The 18,518-nt window shown below is 43.1% G+C and overlaps 1 protein-coding gene across 1 annotated transcript in view; it reads right to left on the bottom strand.

The window, feature by feature from the left end:
• GFOD1 (Gfo/Idh/MocA-like oxidoreductase domain containing 1) overlaps window positions 1-18,235 on the bottom strand; it is a 64,172-nt gene extending 45,937 nt beyond the window's left edge. The window contains exon 1 of the mRNA XM_066625670.1: window positions 17,856-18,235. Coding sequence (XP_066481767.1) covers window positions 17,856-18,108 — 253 coding nt within the window. The 5' untranslated portion in view covers window positions 18,109-18,235. The remainder of the gene's footprint in view (window positions 1-17,855) is intronic.
• Between the last annotated feature and the right edge of the window lie 283 nt (window positions 18,236-18,518).

Genomic DNA, 18,518 nt, shown 5'->3' with positions numbered 1-18,518 from the left:
CTCCCCATGTCACATGACAAACCACTTGCAAAATCAGATGAGCTTTGAAAGGAGTTTGTGATATGGCATGACAGTTGTCTGTTCCAAGATGAAAAGTCAAAACGTTTGGCTGAGCACATCCATGGCTTCCCTTGGGCACACGGATCCAGAGCTTCAATTCAGAAATTATTGGTAGATGCTGTGCAAACCATTGCACACGTGGTTAACGACTTCATCAATATAATGCAGCTTCTACAGAAAGCATGCCTCAGTTCGCTTAATGGTTCTATCACAACTATAAGGATTTCTGTTGAGACCTGTCTATGCCTCCTTACTTGTTATGAAATGTGGGTTTTGTAATTCAGAGGGTTTGATGTGATGCTCCCATAAGAAAAAAAAATATGTCCCATGACCACTACTTATAAAGAGAAGCACTTATTCTTGTTACACAGGTTATAAGCAGCAACATGCCATTGATTAATAATGCATCTCTTTCTGACGCCTGTCTGGTAGCAGCCCAACAGTGTAAAAAACCCACTGAGTTATTAGAGGAGTGGTTTTTGAGTTATCTGGTAAGTTATTTTCCAGCCTGCCACAAGGAACTTGTAAATTGCCTTGCTTTCATTGCTTGAGGAAGTGAAGGGGAAAAGAGAGCTTCCAAGTATTGTGAAAACATGTTTTTTTCACCTCACTTCTCTTACAGAGTCATTTGGTTTTACAGCCATATTAAATGCAACATGTTTGAGCATGTTATTTAGGCCGCTTTATAAATTTTAAGTGCTTCAGCATAGCTGGAAATATATTTACTCATGGTTCTCTTAGGCAAAATATGTGCATTAGAACAGTGGTGGGGAGATTTCAGCCTTGCATGATGTACTTAGTTTACTAGAGCCCCAAGGGCTACCGACAGTGTTGGTGCCAAGTATTCAAAGGCCCACGGAACAAACCTGGCATGCACATTCACCACAGAGACGTGCGGTGTGAGGGTCAGCAGGTAAGGCATAAATTCTTCACTGGAGTTCTCCAAAAACCACCACTGCTAAAGCTGAAAGTGTGCAAACACAATGCAAGCACTCCAGTTGCTGTTCAGAGTGCATGGGTTGTGAGTGTTTGCACACTCACAGCTTCAGTGATGGAAAAGGCGCTTTTCAGAGGACTCAGGTGGCTTTCCCCCAAATCAGCTAGTTAGCAAACTACAGTATGCACTTACTGGATGATGGGAGGGAAGCTGAAGCAGTCCTTCCTCCTTCAGCGCGACTCCATTTTTAACTTTTGGATTCCCCTTCCTCAATTCAACATCAGGGGCAGGGCATCCAGAACTTTTAAGTGCTGCTCCCTCCAGAGGAGGAAGGACCAAAATGGCTGCTAGTGCTTTTTTGTTGTGTCCTGTTTTTAAACCGTTGGGAATTAGAAGCCTTGGTGATTTACAGCAAACTCCCTGGAGATCTACCAGTAGGTCTTCTGATCAGTAAAGTATCTTCTGCCCAACTCCATTTTAAAACACCTACCTGCATTCATTAAAGACAGCCTTTCTTGGAGTTAATGATAGTTAGTAATACCCTGGATATGCAGCCTGCCTGTTTAGCTCCGAGGAAAAAATATAACTGGTATCACAATAATAATATGAATATTTTCATGTCTATTGAACTGGTGGCCCACCAAGCTGAATGCATGCAGGCCACCAGTCATGCAGCATGACTTACTAGGTGCTTCCCAACTCACTGCTCCCACAAGTCTCAAGCATCAAAACTACATTTATGTGGCAGGCCACTATCTTTGACTGGCGGACTGTGCTCAGCTTGTTGTGTTACAAATTGTGCACACCTGATTTAATCCTACAGAGAAATTAATTCTATCACAAACCACAACTGGTAGATGTGTTCCATTTTCATTCTGCAGTACAGTATTCTTGTTCTGGAATTGTTATGAAAAATTTAAGACTAAGGCTGCAATGCTATCCTGTACATCCTTACCTGGGAGTAAGTCCCACTGAACTAAATAGAATACTTCTTTCTAAGAAAGCATGTATAGGATAGCACTGCAAGTCACATGATATGTGCCAGTATCCAATAATAGTTTGCTTGGGTAAAACAGCATCAGCCATCATAGATAAGAGCCCCAACACATCAGTACTTATCACTGAAGGCAGGCTCATTCATTTATCACTATAAATGCAGTCCTGCTCTATGCAATTAAATTGGGCTATTAGGTATGGTATCACCTTCTTGGCGAGTGCTTCCTCAGCTGATTTGGCTCGTGGAGTCAGTCACAAATTGCTATAGATTTCAAAGTGTTGAGCTCTGAAACAAAGGAATTACTCTGGTATTTTGGGAGGTCTCTTAACATCCAATACATGTCATCATCAGTTTCACGCTCATGTTCATGCAAGGGGGCAGGCAATTTCAAAGGTGGTGGTAGGGGGAATCAGTAAAAATGCTGAGATTCCTCATTAGATGCTGATCTAATGTTAGTTAGATCAGTACTAACAAGGCCAGATGATGCCTCACAGCACAATCCTATATATGTCTACTCAGAAGTAAAGCTTATTTTCTTCAATGGGATTTGCTGGTAAATGTATATAGGCTTGCAGTCAGTACTTAAAATCAACTAAAATCTACCTGGTTAAAACCTACCAAAACTTATAGCTGAAAATCTAACGAGCCACAAGAGCTTGCTATGTGAGCCCTTTCCCATAAGGAATGCACTGCATGCTCATAAAACTGACATAATCAACACTTTTCCTCTTTATTTTTAATTGAGCCATGTGTCTTTAGGTTTCAGCAGGCAAGCAACTCCAGCAGAATCCTCCAGGGACAACTGCTACAATCCAGCAATGACAGAACTGTGGTTTAATAGGTTCCTGAGGCCATAGACCTCAACAGGGAAAAAGAAGGATTGGCCACGTGCATTATGAGCACTCCTATTATCACTGTGACTACTTAACATTTCACATTGCATCAGCAGCATGTACGGCAGTGAATGTTCATTTCCAACAAGAAAACTAGCCTACATTCTTGCCAAGAGACAGAAAGAAAATGTAGGTCATTAAATCAATACATGTGAATGACACAGTAGTGATTTAATTAACATGAGAGTAGTCTGAGGAGCAGGTAGACATTAGGCACCAAATGCAACCTGTTTGAAGCTCTTTAAGCCTTTGCACAACACTCAGCAGGGTTTTTCCATTAAGTGCATAACTTACCATCTCTGGAGATGGAGGGAAGTGCTTTAAAAATCTAACAAAGAATTTGTTGACACCAACTGGTGTTAAAGTGATTGAAGGTATTTTCAACAGTTCAAAGCCACAATTCTGCACACACTTACCTGGAAAAGTCCCATTCCATTCAAGAGGACTTCAGAGAAGATATGCATAGGATTGCACTGCTAGTGGGTACAGGGCCCAATCCTATTCAACTTTCCAGCACCTGTGCAGCTGCAATGCAGCCTTGAGGTAAAGGAACAAATGTTTCCATACCTTTTGAAGGTCTCTGTGACAGCTTCCCCACCACAGGATGCAGTGCACACCCCATTGGTACAGCTGCACCAGCACTGGAAAATTGGGTAGGATTGGGCCCACAGTCAACCAATTCAGTTTACATAAAGACAAAAAAGTAAATCCCAGTGAAATAGTGAAACGGTACACTGACATATGGTAATTTATCCTTGCGTTCAGAACTGGAAAAACATGCCAGGGTAACAGCTCTGGAATGGAAGTCAATTAGCTAATTTAGAATCAGAATCTCTACTGATGCTTGAGTGAACCCTTTTAATAACACACATGGATATAATAATGTCATATGTTGATTTCATGCAGCCATTTAAAGTATCACCACACAAGAGCACTGCATTGTTTTAAAACAGTAATTTTCAACCATTGCGCCATGACACACTGATGTGCCATGAATGGTCTGCAGGTGTGTCACAGGAGTTTGAGAAAGTTACTTATTAGAGGGCCGCTGCGGGATATGAGCCCCCCAGCAACAGCATGATGTGCCTTGTCAATTGTCAAAAAACCAATGGTGTGCCTTGACAATTTTAGTACCTTGTCAGTGTGCTATGAGACAAAAAAAGGTTGAAAATCACTGGCTGTCCCATGCAAATACTCCAACTCCCTTCTAATGCCCACTTTTGGCTAATTAACACCCTCCTTTTCCAAGAACAGCAGCTGTGGTGGGCAGAGAAATGAACAGAACTCCTTATCAGTTGAGTAATTAACAAGAATTTATAGCTACAAACACACTTATTCCCTGCAAGTCCTCTTGTCCAGAGGCTTTCCCTCCCCAAAACTCCACTTAACTCAGTGGGTAAACATCTGAGGCCTCCAGTCCAAGTCCAACCCAGTCTCCAAAGCACAATCCAGTCTTCTCCAGCAGAGTGTCCCCTTCTCCCATAGGTCTGGGCCAGGTAGCTCTTGGTCAGGTGGCTTTGCCCCTTCTGAAGCTGCCTTTTATACTTATATGTCCCATTAAGTCCAAATTAGGCTCAGGTGAGCCATCTCTTCAGTCCATGTCCATTCAAAGTCCCATCAAGGTCAAATGAAGCTCAGGTGTCCATCTGAGTCTCCATTGGCCTTGATTGATTACCGCTGTGGAGCCAGCCCTGCCCTTCCCAGAGCTGTCAAACAGCTGTCAAAACATGGAATCGCTGTCAACACCACATCATCCACCTGATGATCTTCTGATCTTTCATTACACTGGTCAAAACACCACAATTTAAATAAGCATAGAGACAATATCCAAGAATGAAAACTGTTTACTACTATGCAGTTCCACTTATAGACCATGACTTGCAGAAAAAGATGATTGTTTTTTAATCTGGATGAGGACTAAAGAGAAAGGAGCTCAGGATAAATTCACTCTTGCAAATCTTAAGGATGGCTTCATTTTAAAAGAAGTCCAGGGCACAGTAGTAAATCCCACTGTCTCCTTTTATAGCATAATTGTTACCAACAAGTTCTCTGCACCTGGCAAAGAAGTGTAAAGGATGCATCATGAACTGTAGCAACACACCAGCCAGAGGTAAGAAGACACTCTATCCAGCACTGCAGCTCTCCTCCACTATGGAGTTCAGTAGTACAGGAACACTCTTTGAGATGGAAGACTTACAGCACAATCCTGTGCAACTCTACTCAGAAGTAAGTCCCAATGTGTCCAATGGGGCTTACTCCCAGGAAAGTGTATGTATGACTGTAGACCTACTATTGTAATTAGTTCAGCAAATAAGGACCAAATCCTAACCCACTTTCCAGTACTGGCATAGCTGTGCCAATGGGGTGTGTGCTGCATCCTGCAGTTGGGGAGTACTCACAGAGACTTCCTCAAAGTAAGGGAATGTTTATTTCCTTACCTAGGAACTGCACTGCCCTTATGTCAGTGCTGGAAAATGGGTTAGAATTGCACCCTAAAGCTACAATTTCCAAAGCTGAGAGCATGGACCATGAGTACATATGGATTTGCAATATCTTGTGCATGGTTTGCGCACAGGCTTACGCAAATGGTACCATGTTTCTAGAATGTGTGCCTGTTTCCCCACCACCAACTCTCACATACCACACTTACACAGTTTTTTTTTACACTTGACGAAACTGATTCACCAACTTCACATTATCTGAATCACGAGAAGTTCCCCAACAAGACCAAAGCTTCCATCTGTGTATTCTTTCTGCCATTTTATCTGAATAAAACAGACTATTGTTTTCCCCCATTGAACTGACAGCTCTGCAGCTGACAATGCTCATGTGCTCATATAGACCACAGCCCTGCAACTCAATCCTAAGCATCTTCACTCTGAAGTAAGTACTACTGAATTCAACAGAACTTGCTCTCTTCTAAGTGTGCTTAGAATTGCAGTTTTAGGCCATGTTCACAACTGGATTTTATTCACACTTCTCCAACTTGGTTTTAATTTGCTCATGTCAAACTGCAAACTTCAGGGAATCAGCAAAAACAATACTACACTTGTTAACAGGAACCCAGGTTGTGATATAGCTCAACTTTGAAGCAGTGGGCTAACTGAACAACTAGAACTGAAGTACTGAATACAATATGCTAGACCAGGGGTGCCCAAACCCCGGCCCTGGGGCCACATGCGGCCCTTGAGGCCCCTCAATGCGGCCCTCAGGGAGCCCCCAGTCTCCAATGAGCCTCTGGCCCTCCAGAGATTTGTTGGAGCCTGCACTGGCCTGATGCAACTGCTCTCAGCGTGAGGGCGACTGTTTGACCTCTTTCGTGAGCTGTGGGATGAGGGCTTCCTCCACTGCTTGCTGTTTCATGTCTGTGATGCAGTAGCGGCAGCAAAGGAAAGGCCAGCCTTGCTTTGTGCAAGGCCTTTTATAGGCCTTGAGCTATTGCAAGACCTTCATTCATTCATATAAGTTCACCTCTAGTATATTAATTTATGTAAACTTATGTAAATTTATTCAAATTTAAAATGTAAATTAATTCTTTTTCCCCCCGGCCCCCAACAGTGTCAGAGAGATGATGTGGCCCTCCTGCCAAAAACTTTGGACACCCCTGTGCTAGACGACTGCTAACAAGACAATAGAGGGACTTGCTCAGTCACCAAAGGAACATATACTATCACCTGCCAAAAAAATGCTCTTTTGCTGTCTACACAAGTCAGACAGGTCAATTTCTATGCACTAGGATAAATGGACACAGATCTAACATAAAACATGGCAACTTTCAGAAACCAGAGGGTGAACAGTTGGTCATTCAGGAGACTCTACAGCTGGCCTGAGAATCATCATTTTACAGTAAAGGAGATGGAAGAAGAGACTCAACAGCCACTGGAAAAGATGCCATGCTGGGGCAAAGAGGAACAGTAGCTCTCCTCCTGCTAAATACAAGAGGACACCACTTTAAAAGATGGTTCTTTGTGCAGATAGCAGGGATTGTGCCTGTTTCTAAATACGCTGCTTCTAATAATAGTCATATTTTACCTAAGCTTCCAATTAATACTGTAGCTTTCAATTTGAACACACTCCCAATGAATCCCAACCATTCTACAAACAAGCTATATAAAGTAAAAGCTTTGTTAACCAGGATTTAGGAGGAATCAGAGTTGCCAGTTAACCAAATATGCCAGTTAACGAAGCTTTTACAGTAGCTAACAAAGCCCTGCCCCATCTGCCAGCTCCCCTCATCACATAATGGTCAAGGCTCCCTCTAAGGGTCTGCTATGCACGCCTTCCTTCCTCATGAGGGCTCTCTAGGAATGGAGACTCTGTATGTCCTAAGCAAGGCCTTCATGACCAAGGACATGGAACATCCCCATTCCTAGAGGGCCCAAGTGGGCAGAGATGTCGTTTAACCGAGTGTGCCAGTTCACAAAGTGCCCGGTTTGCAAGCTTATATTGTATCCTACTCATTTGTGCACTACACATTGCTTAGAGGAGTCACATGGCTGTAGCCAAGTGTAGAATCCAGTGGATGAACACATTATTGATATTCTATATCCAAAGCAAACCATAATGCAAAGCTATTCAAACTGGGGTGTCGTGACGCCGCAGCCTGACAGCCCTAGCCTCTGCCCCCTTAAGTGGTGGGGGTAGGGGGAAGGCAGCGACTCATTCCCCAGGATCGCATCACTCAAGGGGGCTGCAGGGACTGGGATGTACTCACTAGTCCCTGCAACAGTCTGTCGGCGGTGAGAGGAGCCCTGTGTGAGCATCTGCAGGGCTCCCCAGCCTCCAGAAAGCGAAAGTGAAGCAATTGCGCCTCGCCCCTGCAAAACCAGAAGTGGAACGCGATTGCTCCATTTTCACTTTTAGAAGGCTGGGGAGCCCTGCAGATGCTTGCGCAGGGTTCCCCACACCCCAGACAGGCTGCTGCAGGGACTGGTGAATGCATCCCAGTCCCTGCAGCCCCCTGATCCTGGGGATCGAATCACTGCCTTGCCCCCCCACCCCCCACTGCCTCCCTCCCCTCCCCTGTAAAGACTTACTGTGGTCCTCAAACTCCCTGAGAGTTTGAAAACCACAGCCACAATGTACTGGAAATAATTCTATCATTGCTTTCTTGCAAAGTTTCTAAACAAGATTTGAACCATCAGCTAGGCCTTTATTTCCCTCACAGTAAAAAGAAGTGGATGATTTGTAATCGCACTGCCTAACAATTGCTTGAGCTTTGAAACTTCCAAAAGACCATAAAAGGAAAAACTGAGAATTGCATGCTTTTCTTTCAAAATATATGTTTTCAAGGAAAAAGACATTTTGTGTTTGCAAGATGAAAAACACAACACAATGGAAACTTGACACATTGGTTCCAGAAGGATGTTCTGAGAATACCAAGAAACCACTATGGATAAAATTCGAAACAAAGTCAAAAGCTCAGTACTTCAGATGAGTTCACTCTGCTTAATCAAACCTGAGCACACTTTTCCATCATGGTGGCCTTTTTCTCAGACACTCAATGGCAGATAACTATTTTTGTCCTGACCTTGGCAACAGTTCAAAGCATGTTCAACTCTCAGGCAAAAATTGATAGGCCTCTTTGCTTCTGGATTGCACTCCATGGTCTCCTGAATCCACCATTTTGGATAGTTGATAATGATTATAATCATCCTTCAAATGCAATACGCCAACAACTTACCAAGCTACTTAGACAATTAAACACTGTAGGCCCTCTGCTGAGGTAAACACTAAACAGTGCTAAAGAAAAGATTCCCAAAAATCAATATCTTAATTCATGAAACAATGATGCACTTGAGGATTCATCCTGATTAAAAAAAAAAAAAAAAAGCAAAGGCACAGGGGAATGTAGATATTTTTTTTAAGTGTCTGACAGCTGGCATTTTCCTAAGGCAAAATATTTGCTCTTTGCAATTATTTATTTGAACCTCAAAGATAAATAATTTGTGGCAAAGATGATCTGGCAGCATCCGGAGGCTAGGGATTAACTTCAGACACACATAAATTATTCGAACTCTGCCTTGATCTTACTGATGTGTCAAAGGCATAATCAATGGGTGTACCACAGCAGCTGTTTTAGCAGCACTCAGGGCTAGAAAATATGAATTTTTAGAAAGAAGTGACTAACACAGGTCTGCATTCAAGTGAGATACAAAATGAGTCCATGTATTGCAATGCAAGTATTGAAAATACTTAATCTTAGTAAACTATAACAATTATTTCCACTGAGCAAGTCAATTACAATAATAACTTACAAAAAGACAGGAGAGTTTGACATCTAATTAATATAATCAGTAGCAAGCTAAACAGTGATACTTGAGCTCTGTGTACAAGTTAACAGGAAACCTGGAGGCAGCTGCAAAGTCCTTATAAGCCAATAAATAGCAATGAGAATGAGTTCAAATACAGCATAAGGCTGTATTAGGAGTCAGCAGCACAAATTGGTTTGTAAACCAGCATCAAGCTATGGTTTCAGATCCTTGTTTGTTGGTCCCAAACAACAGTTCCTGGTTTGTTGGTCTCCAACATCAGTTGGAGGGATGACCAAATTCCTCTTCCTAATGGCAAAGGCCTATTAGGCACTGAGATGCTACGTTTCAGATCCAACAAATGCTTTCTTGGAATTAAGTCTACCAAAGTCATTGACATTTATGTTCAAGGAAAATGTGTTGAGAAACAGGCTATACAATTCTTGTATGCTGTTGGCTAACTAATTATCCATGTCATTGCTAATGAACCTTTAGCATTACTGGTCTATCTGGTAGTAATGTAGCACTACTATATGCTGCAAACAACAATGATGCAATACGCACAACTGGCAAGCACCCAGCACTGCTCGGTGAAACTAAACAGTCAGGATTTGATTTTAGAATTGAAAATATTTTTTGTCAATTACACAGATGACTGGTTATATTCTTTCCCCACTTGCCTGCACTCAAAGGGCCAGTGTCTGACCTCAGCAGCACACAAGTAGGAAGCTGACAGCAAAACTACATTAATTGATCCTGACAGGGAAAAAATTACACTAGACCCAAAAAAAGTCAGTGGAGCCATTCTATATCTATTTTTAAAAATAGAAAACCAGAAAACATATCTGTATACAGCCCAGGCTGGATATATTTTTAATGGTAAGTACCTACTTCTCAGTGCTTCCGTGGAAATATATCCAAATCGAGTCCCTTTGGCAAATCTTTCCTTTTCTGTCATTATTTCTTGCTCATTTTCCCACTTTGCATCTCATAAACATTGTGATCTCTGTGAGAGGCCTATGAAAACCTGGGGAGAGACCCACGGTAACCACAAATACCTTGAACTTCCTGTTTCTTGTGCTTCTTTGTATTGTTAAAAATTGAACAACATACAAATTGGGGGGAAGAAGTATGCAAACCTCTGTTTCTGAAGTTGCCAATTTTTTCACCAGCCTGTGTCATTGTGTATTTAACAGTTGCTTGATGAGAAGACATTAAGCAATTGATAATATTGATCTCCATGTTATGAAAAGCTTCACCTACTAAATTTCTACATTTTGTGTAGCTCTTAAATTATTTATTTTTATTAAGAATATTTATATACAGCTTTTCAACAACAACAAAAATTCACAAAGCAATTTACAGAGAAAATAAAAAAAACTGGCAGCCCAATCCTGAACTGCCCAGCGCCCAGGGCTGCAGCAGTGCTGAAAACGGCTGCCGCAGCATCCTATGTACTTAGCAGGCAGCGCCAGAGGCTCCTTGGGAGAAGGGGACTTTGACTCCTTCCCACGGATAAAGTGAATAGTCCCACAATGGGGCTACTCGATTCTATGGCAACCCAAGGCTCAGTGCAGAATTAAGAGAATTAAAACTGCACAGCTCCACTGGTCCCACCTCCCCCCTGCCCCGCTCCCTCTCCCGACATGCCTCCTCCCCACCCTCTCCCCGCACTCCCTCTGCCCCAGAATGCCTCCTCCCGACCTCCCCCCACGCCCCCTATTTTCAGTGAAACAAGAAACAGGTACGGGAATGATGAGTTAAAGTATTGAAGTGAAGGCACTACTTGAGAGAAAGATTATGCAACTTGGGGAAAACATTAAATAACTTTGTATGGTAAGTGGAAAATACACAAGACAATATCACTGAAAAACTCGTTTGGTGAATTAATGTCTTTGTTTTAAGAAATGATTGTGTGCTCTCTCTCTCTCTCTCTCTCTCACACACACACACACACACACAGAGTCCAACTTAAGATACTATCTGCACTTGATTCTAAGAGTTGTAACATGGGGCAGCAAGGGCTATTAATTGAACACAAAGATCATTGTGACCTCGGTACAACTGAATATTTTTGATTTCTATTTTATTTTCACTACAGCACAGTAATGAAACTCAGTCTCAATCACTGAGAGGTGGCCTGATTATTTAAAAGTAAGTATAAGAGAAAACCACTATTACATCTTCAAACGTACTTGCATTCCCTGAATCAGAATCATGTTGAAACCACCGGAAGATTCTGAAGTCAGTTGTATTCTTCAACAGGCTACATAATGAAGAGTTGTCTTCTTTTGACTGTGATATACAGCCCAATCCTATACATTACTCAGAAGTAAAGTCAATGGGGCTTACTCCCAGGTAAGTGTGGATAGGATTGCAGCCATAGTCATTTTCACAGGATTCTTCATGAAGCAATGATGCTGTGTAACTCAGAAGCCTGAATGGCTTCTGAGTTAACTACAACAGGAGCAGACCTAGTCAAAGTGACTACCCCATTATACCATTTTTGACCTCTAAGGTTGCAATCCTATATACGTATATGCACTCACACATTTCTGAGTAGACATGGTTGGCATAGTTAATCTCTGGGTGCCACACAGTAGCAATAGTGTTTCCAACAAGGTACTCACAGCTATTACTTAACCATTAGTGGGGTGGATCCCACAATCCTTTCCTCCCACAGATACTGCATGCACTGTAGGAAACTGCTTTTTCCCCACAACTAAACTGTCATATTTTATGACTCAACAAATGCAAAGTGTAATGGTTAGCCTCTTGAAAAAGACAGATTACTATCTGAATCAAACTTTCCTTGGAATAAAAACTCAAACTATATGATCTGCAGGTTAACAAATTCTAGTTTCTACTTATTATTAGACATACTCTTTTATGGCTTGGAATGTAATTTGAAATGTAGCTACATGAGTGTCACTAACACATATTAGTCCCCTCTCTAATTTTTTTACACAATAATGAGATTTCTTTTAATAACACATTTTAAATGCATTTCTGAAGATTTTAATACACTGAGCACTCCCCAGTGTACCTCTTTATTTGGAAAATTTGACCCCATCCGATGCCTGTCTACTCAGAAGTAAATCCCATTATAGTCAATAGATCTTACTCACAGGAAAGTATGGATAGGATTGCAGCCTATGTTGTCCTCTAAAAATTTAGGGTATTTAGGGTGGGGTAAAGAGAGAAATCTAACTATACCAGCAAGATGATGCCCTTCTCTCCTGCAGCAGAAGGGACTAGCGCATGTTTCTCAAACTGTGGGTCGAGACCCACTAGGTAGGTTGAGAGCCAATTTCAGGTGGGTTCCCATTCATTTAAATATTTTATTTTTAATATATTAGACTTGATGTTACCATGGGATGTGACTGCATTTGAGGATATGTTACAGACCTGTACTTTTAACAAGCTACTATGTATTTTCTTTCAACAATTATAGTAAATGGGACTTACTCTTGGGTGTGGGTAGGACTGCAGCCTAGGATTGTTAATAATTTTCCTGCTTGATGATGTTACTTCCAGTCATGACCTCACTTCTGGTGGGTCTTGACAGACTCTCATTCTAAAAGGTGGGTCCCGGTGCCAAATATGTGAGAACCACTGGACTAGAGGATTGTGAAAGCAATTTGTTCAAATATAAAAATAACAACTTTCATAACTCCAAAAGTTAAAGTTCTCTTTATGCCATGCATAATACAATGCATTGACTACAGATAAATGTTCATGTTGCAAAAGGCTAAAAATAATTTCTTATAAATGGCAATAATAATGAATAGCAATATTCCGAAAGAAAGAAAGAAAGAAAGAAAGAAAGAAAGAAAGAAAGAAAGAAAGAAAGAAAGAAAGAAAGAAAGAAAGAAAGAAAGAAAGAAAGAAAGAAAGAAAGAAAGAAAGAAAGAAAGAAAGAGTGAGCAATTGTTATACTGTGTGCACTTTTAACTGCATCCATTGCCTCTTATATTTGATAAAATAAAATTAGCTCAATGCAACAGGAATGTAAGGCTCATGGCATATTTCAGAAAAACTAAATCAGTCGTTCAGTAAACTTAGGTATGTTGCATTACAGCTACAATCCACTAGGATTCACTTCTCCAACAAAAGGCCATCAAAAACAACTAAACAAAAATGCTTCCTATCAGCCAAGAAAGAAAGAAGGCACATGAAAGATGACCTTTCTGAAAATGTGAACATTTCTGGTGCCTTGAATTGCTAATCTGTTTGTAGGGAACCAAAACCAGGCACATCTTACTTAAAAAAGTATGTTCCTTACTGCAGAACACACATCCTGGGACATAAAGGTCATCCCTTATTTGAGAACACACAAAAAAGGCAAGGTAGTGAGGAAATAGTGTGGGGCTTAGACCAGGGACACCTGAATTCAAATCCTGCTCAAACTGGAAGCACAGTTGTGATGTTGGGACACTCGTTTTCTCTCAGCCTAAACTATCTCACAGAGCTGTGAAATATGTTGGCTTGGGTTTCTTGAGGAAGGGTGGATTGCTAATATGATAAGTAAAAATACAAGCATGATATAGCTTCAAAGGGCCACCTAGAGAAGAGGAATTCCATTCTGCCCAGGAAGTAAACGTTGGGTGTGTTTGGAATGAGTGTGGGAGGATGGTCACAGCTCCTCCCCTAGCTCTGAAAAATAAGACTGCCCAGGGCTGTTTCCTCATCACAATTCATTTTAAGGCATGCCAAGCCTTAGGCATGAAAACTGATTTTGGTGCAAGGAATCAGCGATGGAATGTGTGATATAAGAGCAGTGGCGTCACAAGGTGGTGCAGACTGCACCAGCTGACACACTTGACAGGGGGGGGGTGACACCACTACTGTCAAAAATAGTAAAATCTTGGCATTTTTGAATAATACCAACATTTATTTATTATTAATTTACTTAAGAAATTTACACCCTGCCTTTCCCATGCCAAAGCAAATGCCCAAGGCAGTTTACACAGCTTTATAATCAAGTACAAAGTATCACAAGTGAAAAAAACATCAAACAAGGCATTAAAAAAATTAATTTTAACATTGCATGGTGAAAAACAATATCAAAAACAGAGCAAAAAATTTTGAAGGAAAAGAGAGAAGAACTCATTGAGCCAATGGAGAACCAGGGAGGCAGTCGACTCACCACAGTATATCAGAGAAACAGATGGCAAAAATCCACTCAGTGCATAAGAACATAAGAACAGCCCCACTGGATCAGGCCACAGGCCCATCTAGTCCAGCTTCCTGTATCTCACAGCGGCCCACCAAATGCCCCAGGGAGCACACCAGATAACAAGAGACCTCATCCTGGTGCCCTCCCCTGCATCTGGCATTCTGACATAACCCATTTCTAAAATCAGGAGGTTCCGCATACACATCATGGCTTGTACCCCATAATGGATTTTTCCTCCAGAAACTTGTCCAATCCCTTTTTAAAGGCGTCTAGGCTAGACGCCAGCACCACATCCTGTGGCAAGGAGTTCCACAGACCGACCACACGCTGAGTAAAGAAATATTTTCTTCTGTCTGTCCTAACCCGCCCAACACTCAATTTTAGTGGATGTCCCCTGGTTCTGGTATTATGTGAGAGTGTAAAGAGCATCTCCCTATCCACTCTGTCCATTCCCTGCATAATTTTGTATGTCTCAATCATGTCCCCCCTCAAGCGTCTCTTTTCTAGGCTGAAGAGGCCCAAACGCCATAGCCTTTCCTCATAAGGAAGGTGCCCCAGCCCCGTAATCATCTTAGTCGCTCTCTTTTGCACCTTTTCCATTTCCACTATGTCTTTTTTGAGATGCGGCGACCAGAACTGGACACAATACTCCAGGTGTGGCCTTACAATAGATTTGTACAACGGCATTATAATACTAGCCGTTTTGTTCTCAATACCCTTCCTAATGATCCCAAGCATAGAATTGGCCTTCTTCACTGCCGCCGCACATTGGGTCGACACTTTCATCGACCTGTCCACCACCACCCCAAGATCTCTCTCCTGATCTGTCACAGACAGCTCAGAACCCATCAGCCTATATCTAAAGTTTTGATTTTTTGCCCCAATGTGCATGACTTTACACTTACTTATATTGAAGCGCATCTGCCATTTTGTTGCCCATTCTGCCAGTCTGGAGAGATCCTTCTGGAGCTCCTCACAATCACTTCTGGTCTTCACCACTCGGAAAAGTTTGGTGTCGTCTGCAAACTTAGCCACTTCACTGCTCAACCCTGTCTCCAGGTCATTTATGAAGAGGTTGAAAAGCACCGGTCCCAGGACAGATCCTTGGGTAATCCATCAGTAATCAAACGCCTGATGAAACAGGTATGTTTTCAGCCTTCACCCAAAAGCAATGAGAGTGGTTCTCAGTGACCCTGGGAGAGCATTCCATAGTTGTGGTGCCACCACAGAGAATGCTTATCCCTGAGCTGCCACCCCTCTCACTTGGGACAAAGGTGGCACTTGAAGAGCCCCTTCAGCTGACCTAAGAGGGCAAGCTGGAATGTATTGGAGGAGGCGGTTTTTCAGGTAGCCTGGACCCAGGTCATGGAGGGCCTCAAAAGTTCGAACGGGCACCTTGAATTGGGACCAGAAGTGTATGGGAAGCCAGTGCAGCTGCTGAAGCAGTGGTCCAGCTGAGTCAAAATGTCTGGCCCCTATAACTACTTGGGCCGCTGCATTCTGCACTAATTGCAGTTTCCAAATTGTTTTAGCTAGTAGTCCCACATACAGCACACTGCAGTAGTCCAGTTCTTGAGGTTACATGTTGTGTTATATGTCATTCAATGTGTAATTTAATTCAGAATGCAATGAAACAAACCATGTTGAAATATCTGTATTCCAACAAAGGTTATAGCCAGAAAAAACCAGAAAAGGAAATCACAACTGCCTTATGTAATAAAAAGTGAATTTTTTAAACTCAAAACTGACCATGAGACTGATTGTTCCAAGAGCCAATGAGGCCAGCAGAGAACCAATAAGGTGTTAGTATGTCAGCTCTCATGTCCATGTATCAGAGCTAATAATAGAAATCTTATTCAGTTGTTTGAGGGTCATCAAGATGTCCACTGCATTCTGGTTGGTTACTGATTTGTTGGGTGAACTGTACTGTTCTATAGTAAAATAAATACAGGGGGGTCTCATATCCACGGATCCCATTTTCGCAAACACACTTATCCGTGAATCAGATCTGCCCCCTCCAAGCAATCCCTCCGGAGGCAAGGGGAGCTTCTCTCCTCACTGCTGGAGGGGAGTCTGAATTCGGGAGAGGCCAAGTATGTCCACCCCCGACCTCTGCCAGGTTCACTGAGTTTTAGAGCTGAAAACACGTGACTTCCGGTTTCACACAGAAATCAGAATTGACATTTTTAATTCCTTATAAGGCATTCGGAGGCCTGGGAAATGCTAGAGGGTGATGCCACTACATTTAGGTTGTGCGTATAATATTGTAATTAATTCTGTATGGTCTGGAACTGGAGGAGTTCCATTAGGGAACTCATGGAGACACAATGAGCTCTTGCAATGGGTGACATAAACCCTACTGATGCCTCTACATAACAGCATGTGCAGATCATCATCATCATCACCATCATCATCATCAGTGGTATCACAGCCTACCAGGTGTTCAGACAGGGATTTTTGGATGCTCACGACTTTGAACGCTACCCAAGAGTTTAAAAATTGGTGAGATATCACTTTATAATGTTTGATGTTCCTAGTTGTGTGGCTTGGTGCAGTTGTTCAACACTTATCTTGTCAATGCCTATATTGGTCAGGTATTTCTTAAGGGCCTTGAGGACTGTGTCTAGTGCACTAATAGACAATAGAGATGTCTAGTGTCTAGAGTGTCTAGTGCACAATAGAGTGTCTAGTGAACTAATGACAATAGAGATGGTTGTTTTCTTTCACCAAAGGTGCCATATTTCAATTTCCAGGTCTTTGTATTTTGTGACCTTTTCCAGTTGTTTCTCCTCAATTTGATGATCTCCTCAAATGGTCACATCAAAAAGCATCACTCGTTTCTTTTCAATAGTAATATTAATGATCTTAATATTAATATGTTCTGCTTCTGATCTTCCCTTCTTTCAACGAACTCAGAGCAGTATTCATGGTTCCTCCCTCCCCTCCCCCAATTTATTCTCACAACCACCTTATGAGGCTGGATAGGTGGAGAGAGAGGGTGACTGGTCCAAGGTCACCAAGTCAATTCATGGTTGCATGGGAGTCTGAACCTCAGACAGCCTTCTTCTTGCAATGAATGTGGAGTCCAAAGCTACAAGTCTGGAATCAGGAACAAGGCCTTTTAAGGTGCAGTGAGACTTCCACAGGCTTGAGTGCCTCTCATTTTAGCATTAAGCATTGTCCAAATCCAAAAAATAAAAGGAGTTTTAAAATTATCTTTCGAGTCTGGGGTTTTTAAGTCAGAGTTTTAATGTGGCCTAGGAATGTGTTTTGGATGCAAGCACTTGATCCTCCCAGAGCATATGCAGAATGAATGAGTGTGCCTCTGGGCACATGCAAGCTTCCTTTCCCAAAGAGAAATCACCAGGGACTCTATCTATAGGGAGAAAGACACCCTGGGCACAGGGCATCTCTAACTTCCAGCCTGGCTTGAAGCATGGCTCTCCTCCTTAGCTGTCCCCCAAGCCAGGCCACCCAGAGTTGAGAAGAACCAGCTGTTCCCAAACCGCCCCCCACCTGGGTGAGAGCGGAGACTCACCCAGAGTTTTGACAGCGATCTGCCTGGTCAGAGGCGGCGGCAGGTTGATGCAGACCAGATCCACGTCCTGGTGCAGCAAGACCTCGTCTATCCGGCTGGTGTAGAAAGGGACGCTCATCTCCTTGGCCAGCTCCTCCGCCTCCTCCGGAGTGCGGCCCCAGAGCGCCTTGACTGCGAAGCCCTCGTCCTTCAGCAGCGGGATGATGACCCTGGCGGTCAGGCTGGTGCCGAACACACCCACCCCGGGCAGCATGGCTGCTGCTGGGCGCCTTCCTCCTGGCTGGCCCTCCTCCTCCTCCTGCCTTTCCGCAGTACAGGGGACTAGCAAGGCGGAGTGTCCGCGCGCAGGGCGCCCAGTCCCAGCTGGGAAGTGCTGCTGCTGCTGCTGCTGCTGCTGCTGCTGCACAGGGCGAGCGGCGCCCGATCCCTGCGGCAGCGGCTGGCTGTGCTCCTGGCAGCGGGCCCTGGCAGCGCCCCCCGCCTCACTGGCAAGCCCCCAGCCCGTCGCTGCCCCTCCATGGCCCGATCATCACATGCACAGGCAGCCCCGGATTCCGGAGCTTCCTCCCGACGCGCAGAGAATGATGCTGGCGGTGTGGCTGGCTGGCTGCTGCGAAGGCTGGCTGGCTGGCAGGCAGGCAGGCAGGCTGGAAAGGCTACCTC

Source organism: Tiliqua scincoides, chromosome 4, assembly GCF_035046505.1.
Source record: "Tiliqua scincoides isolate rTilSci1 chromosome 4, rTilSci1.hap2, whole genome shotgun sequence".
NCBI classification, from domain to species: domain Eukaryota; kingdom Metazoa; phylum Chordata; class Lepidosauria; order Squamata; family Scincidae; genus Tiliqua; species Tiliqua scincoides.
Note: the sequence above shows the minus strand (reverse complement) of the source record. Positions and strands in the feature narration are given on the sequence as shown.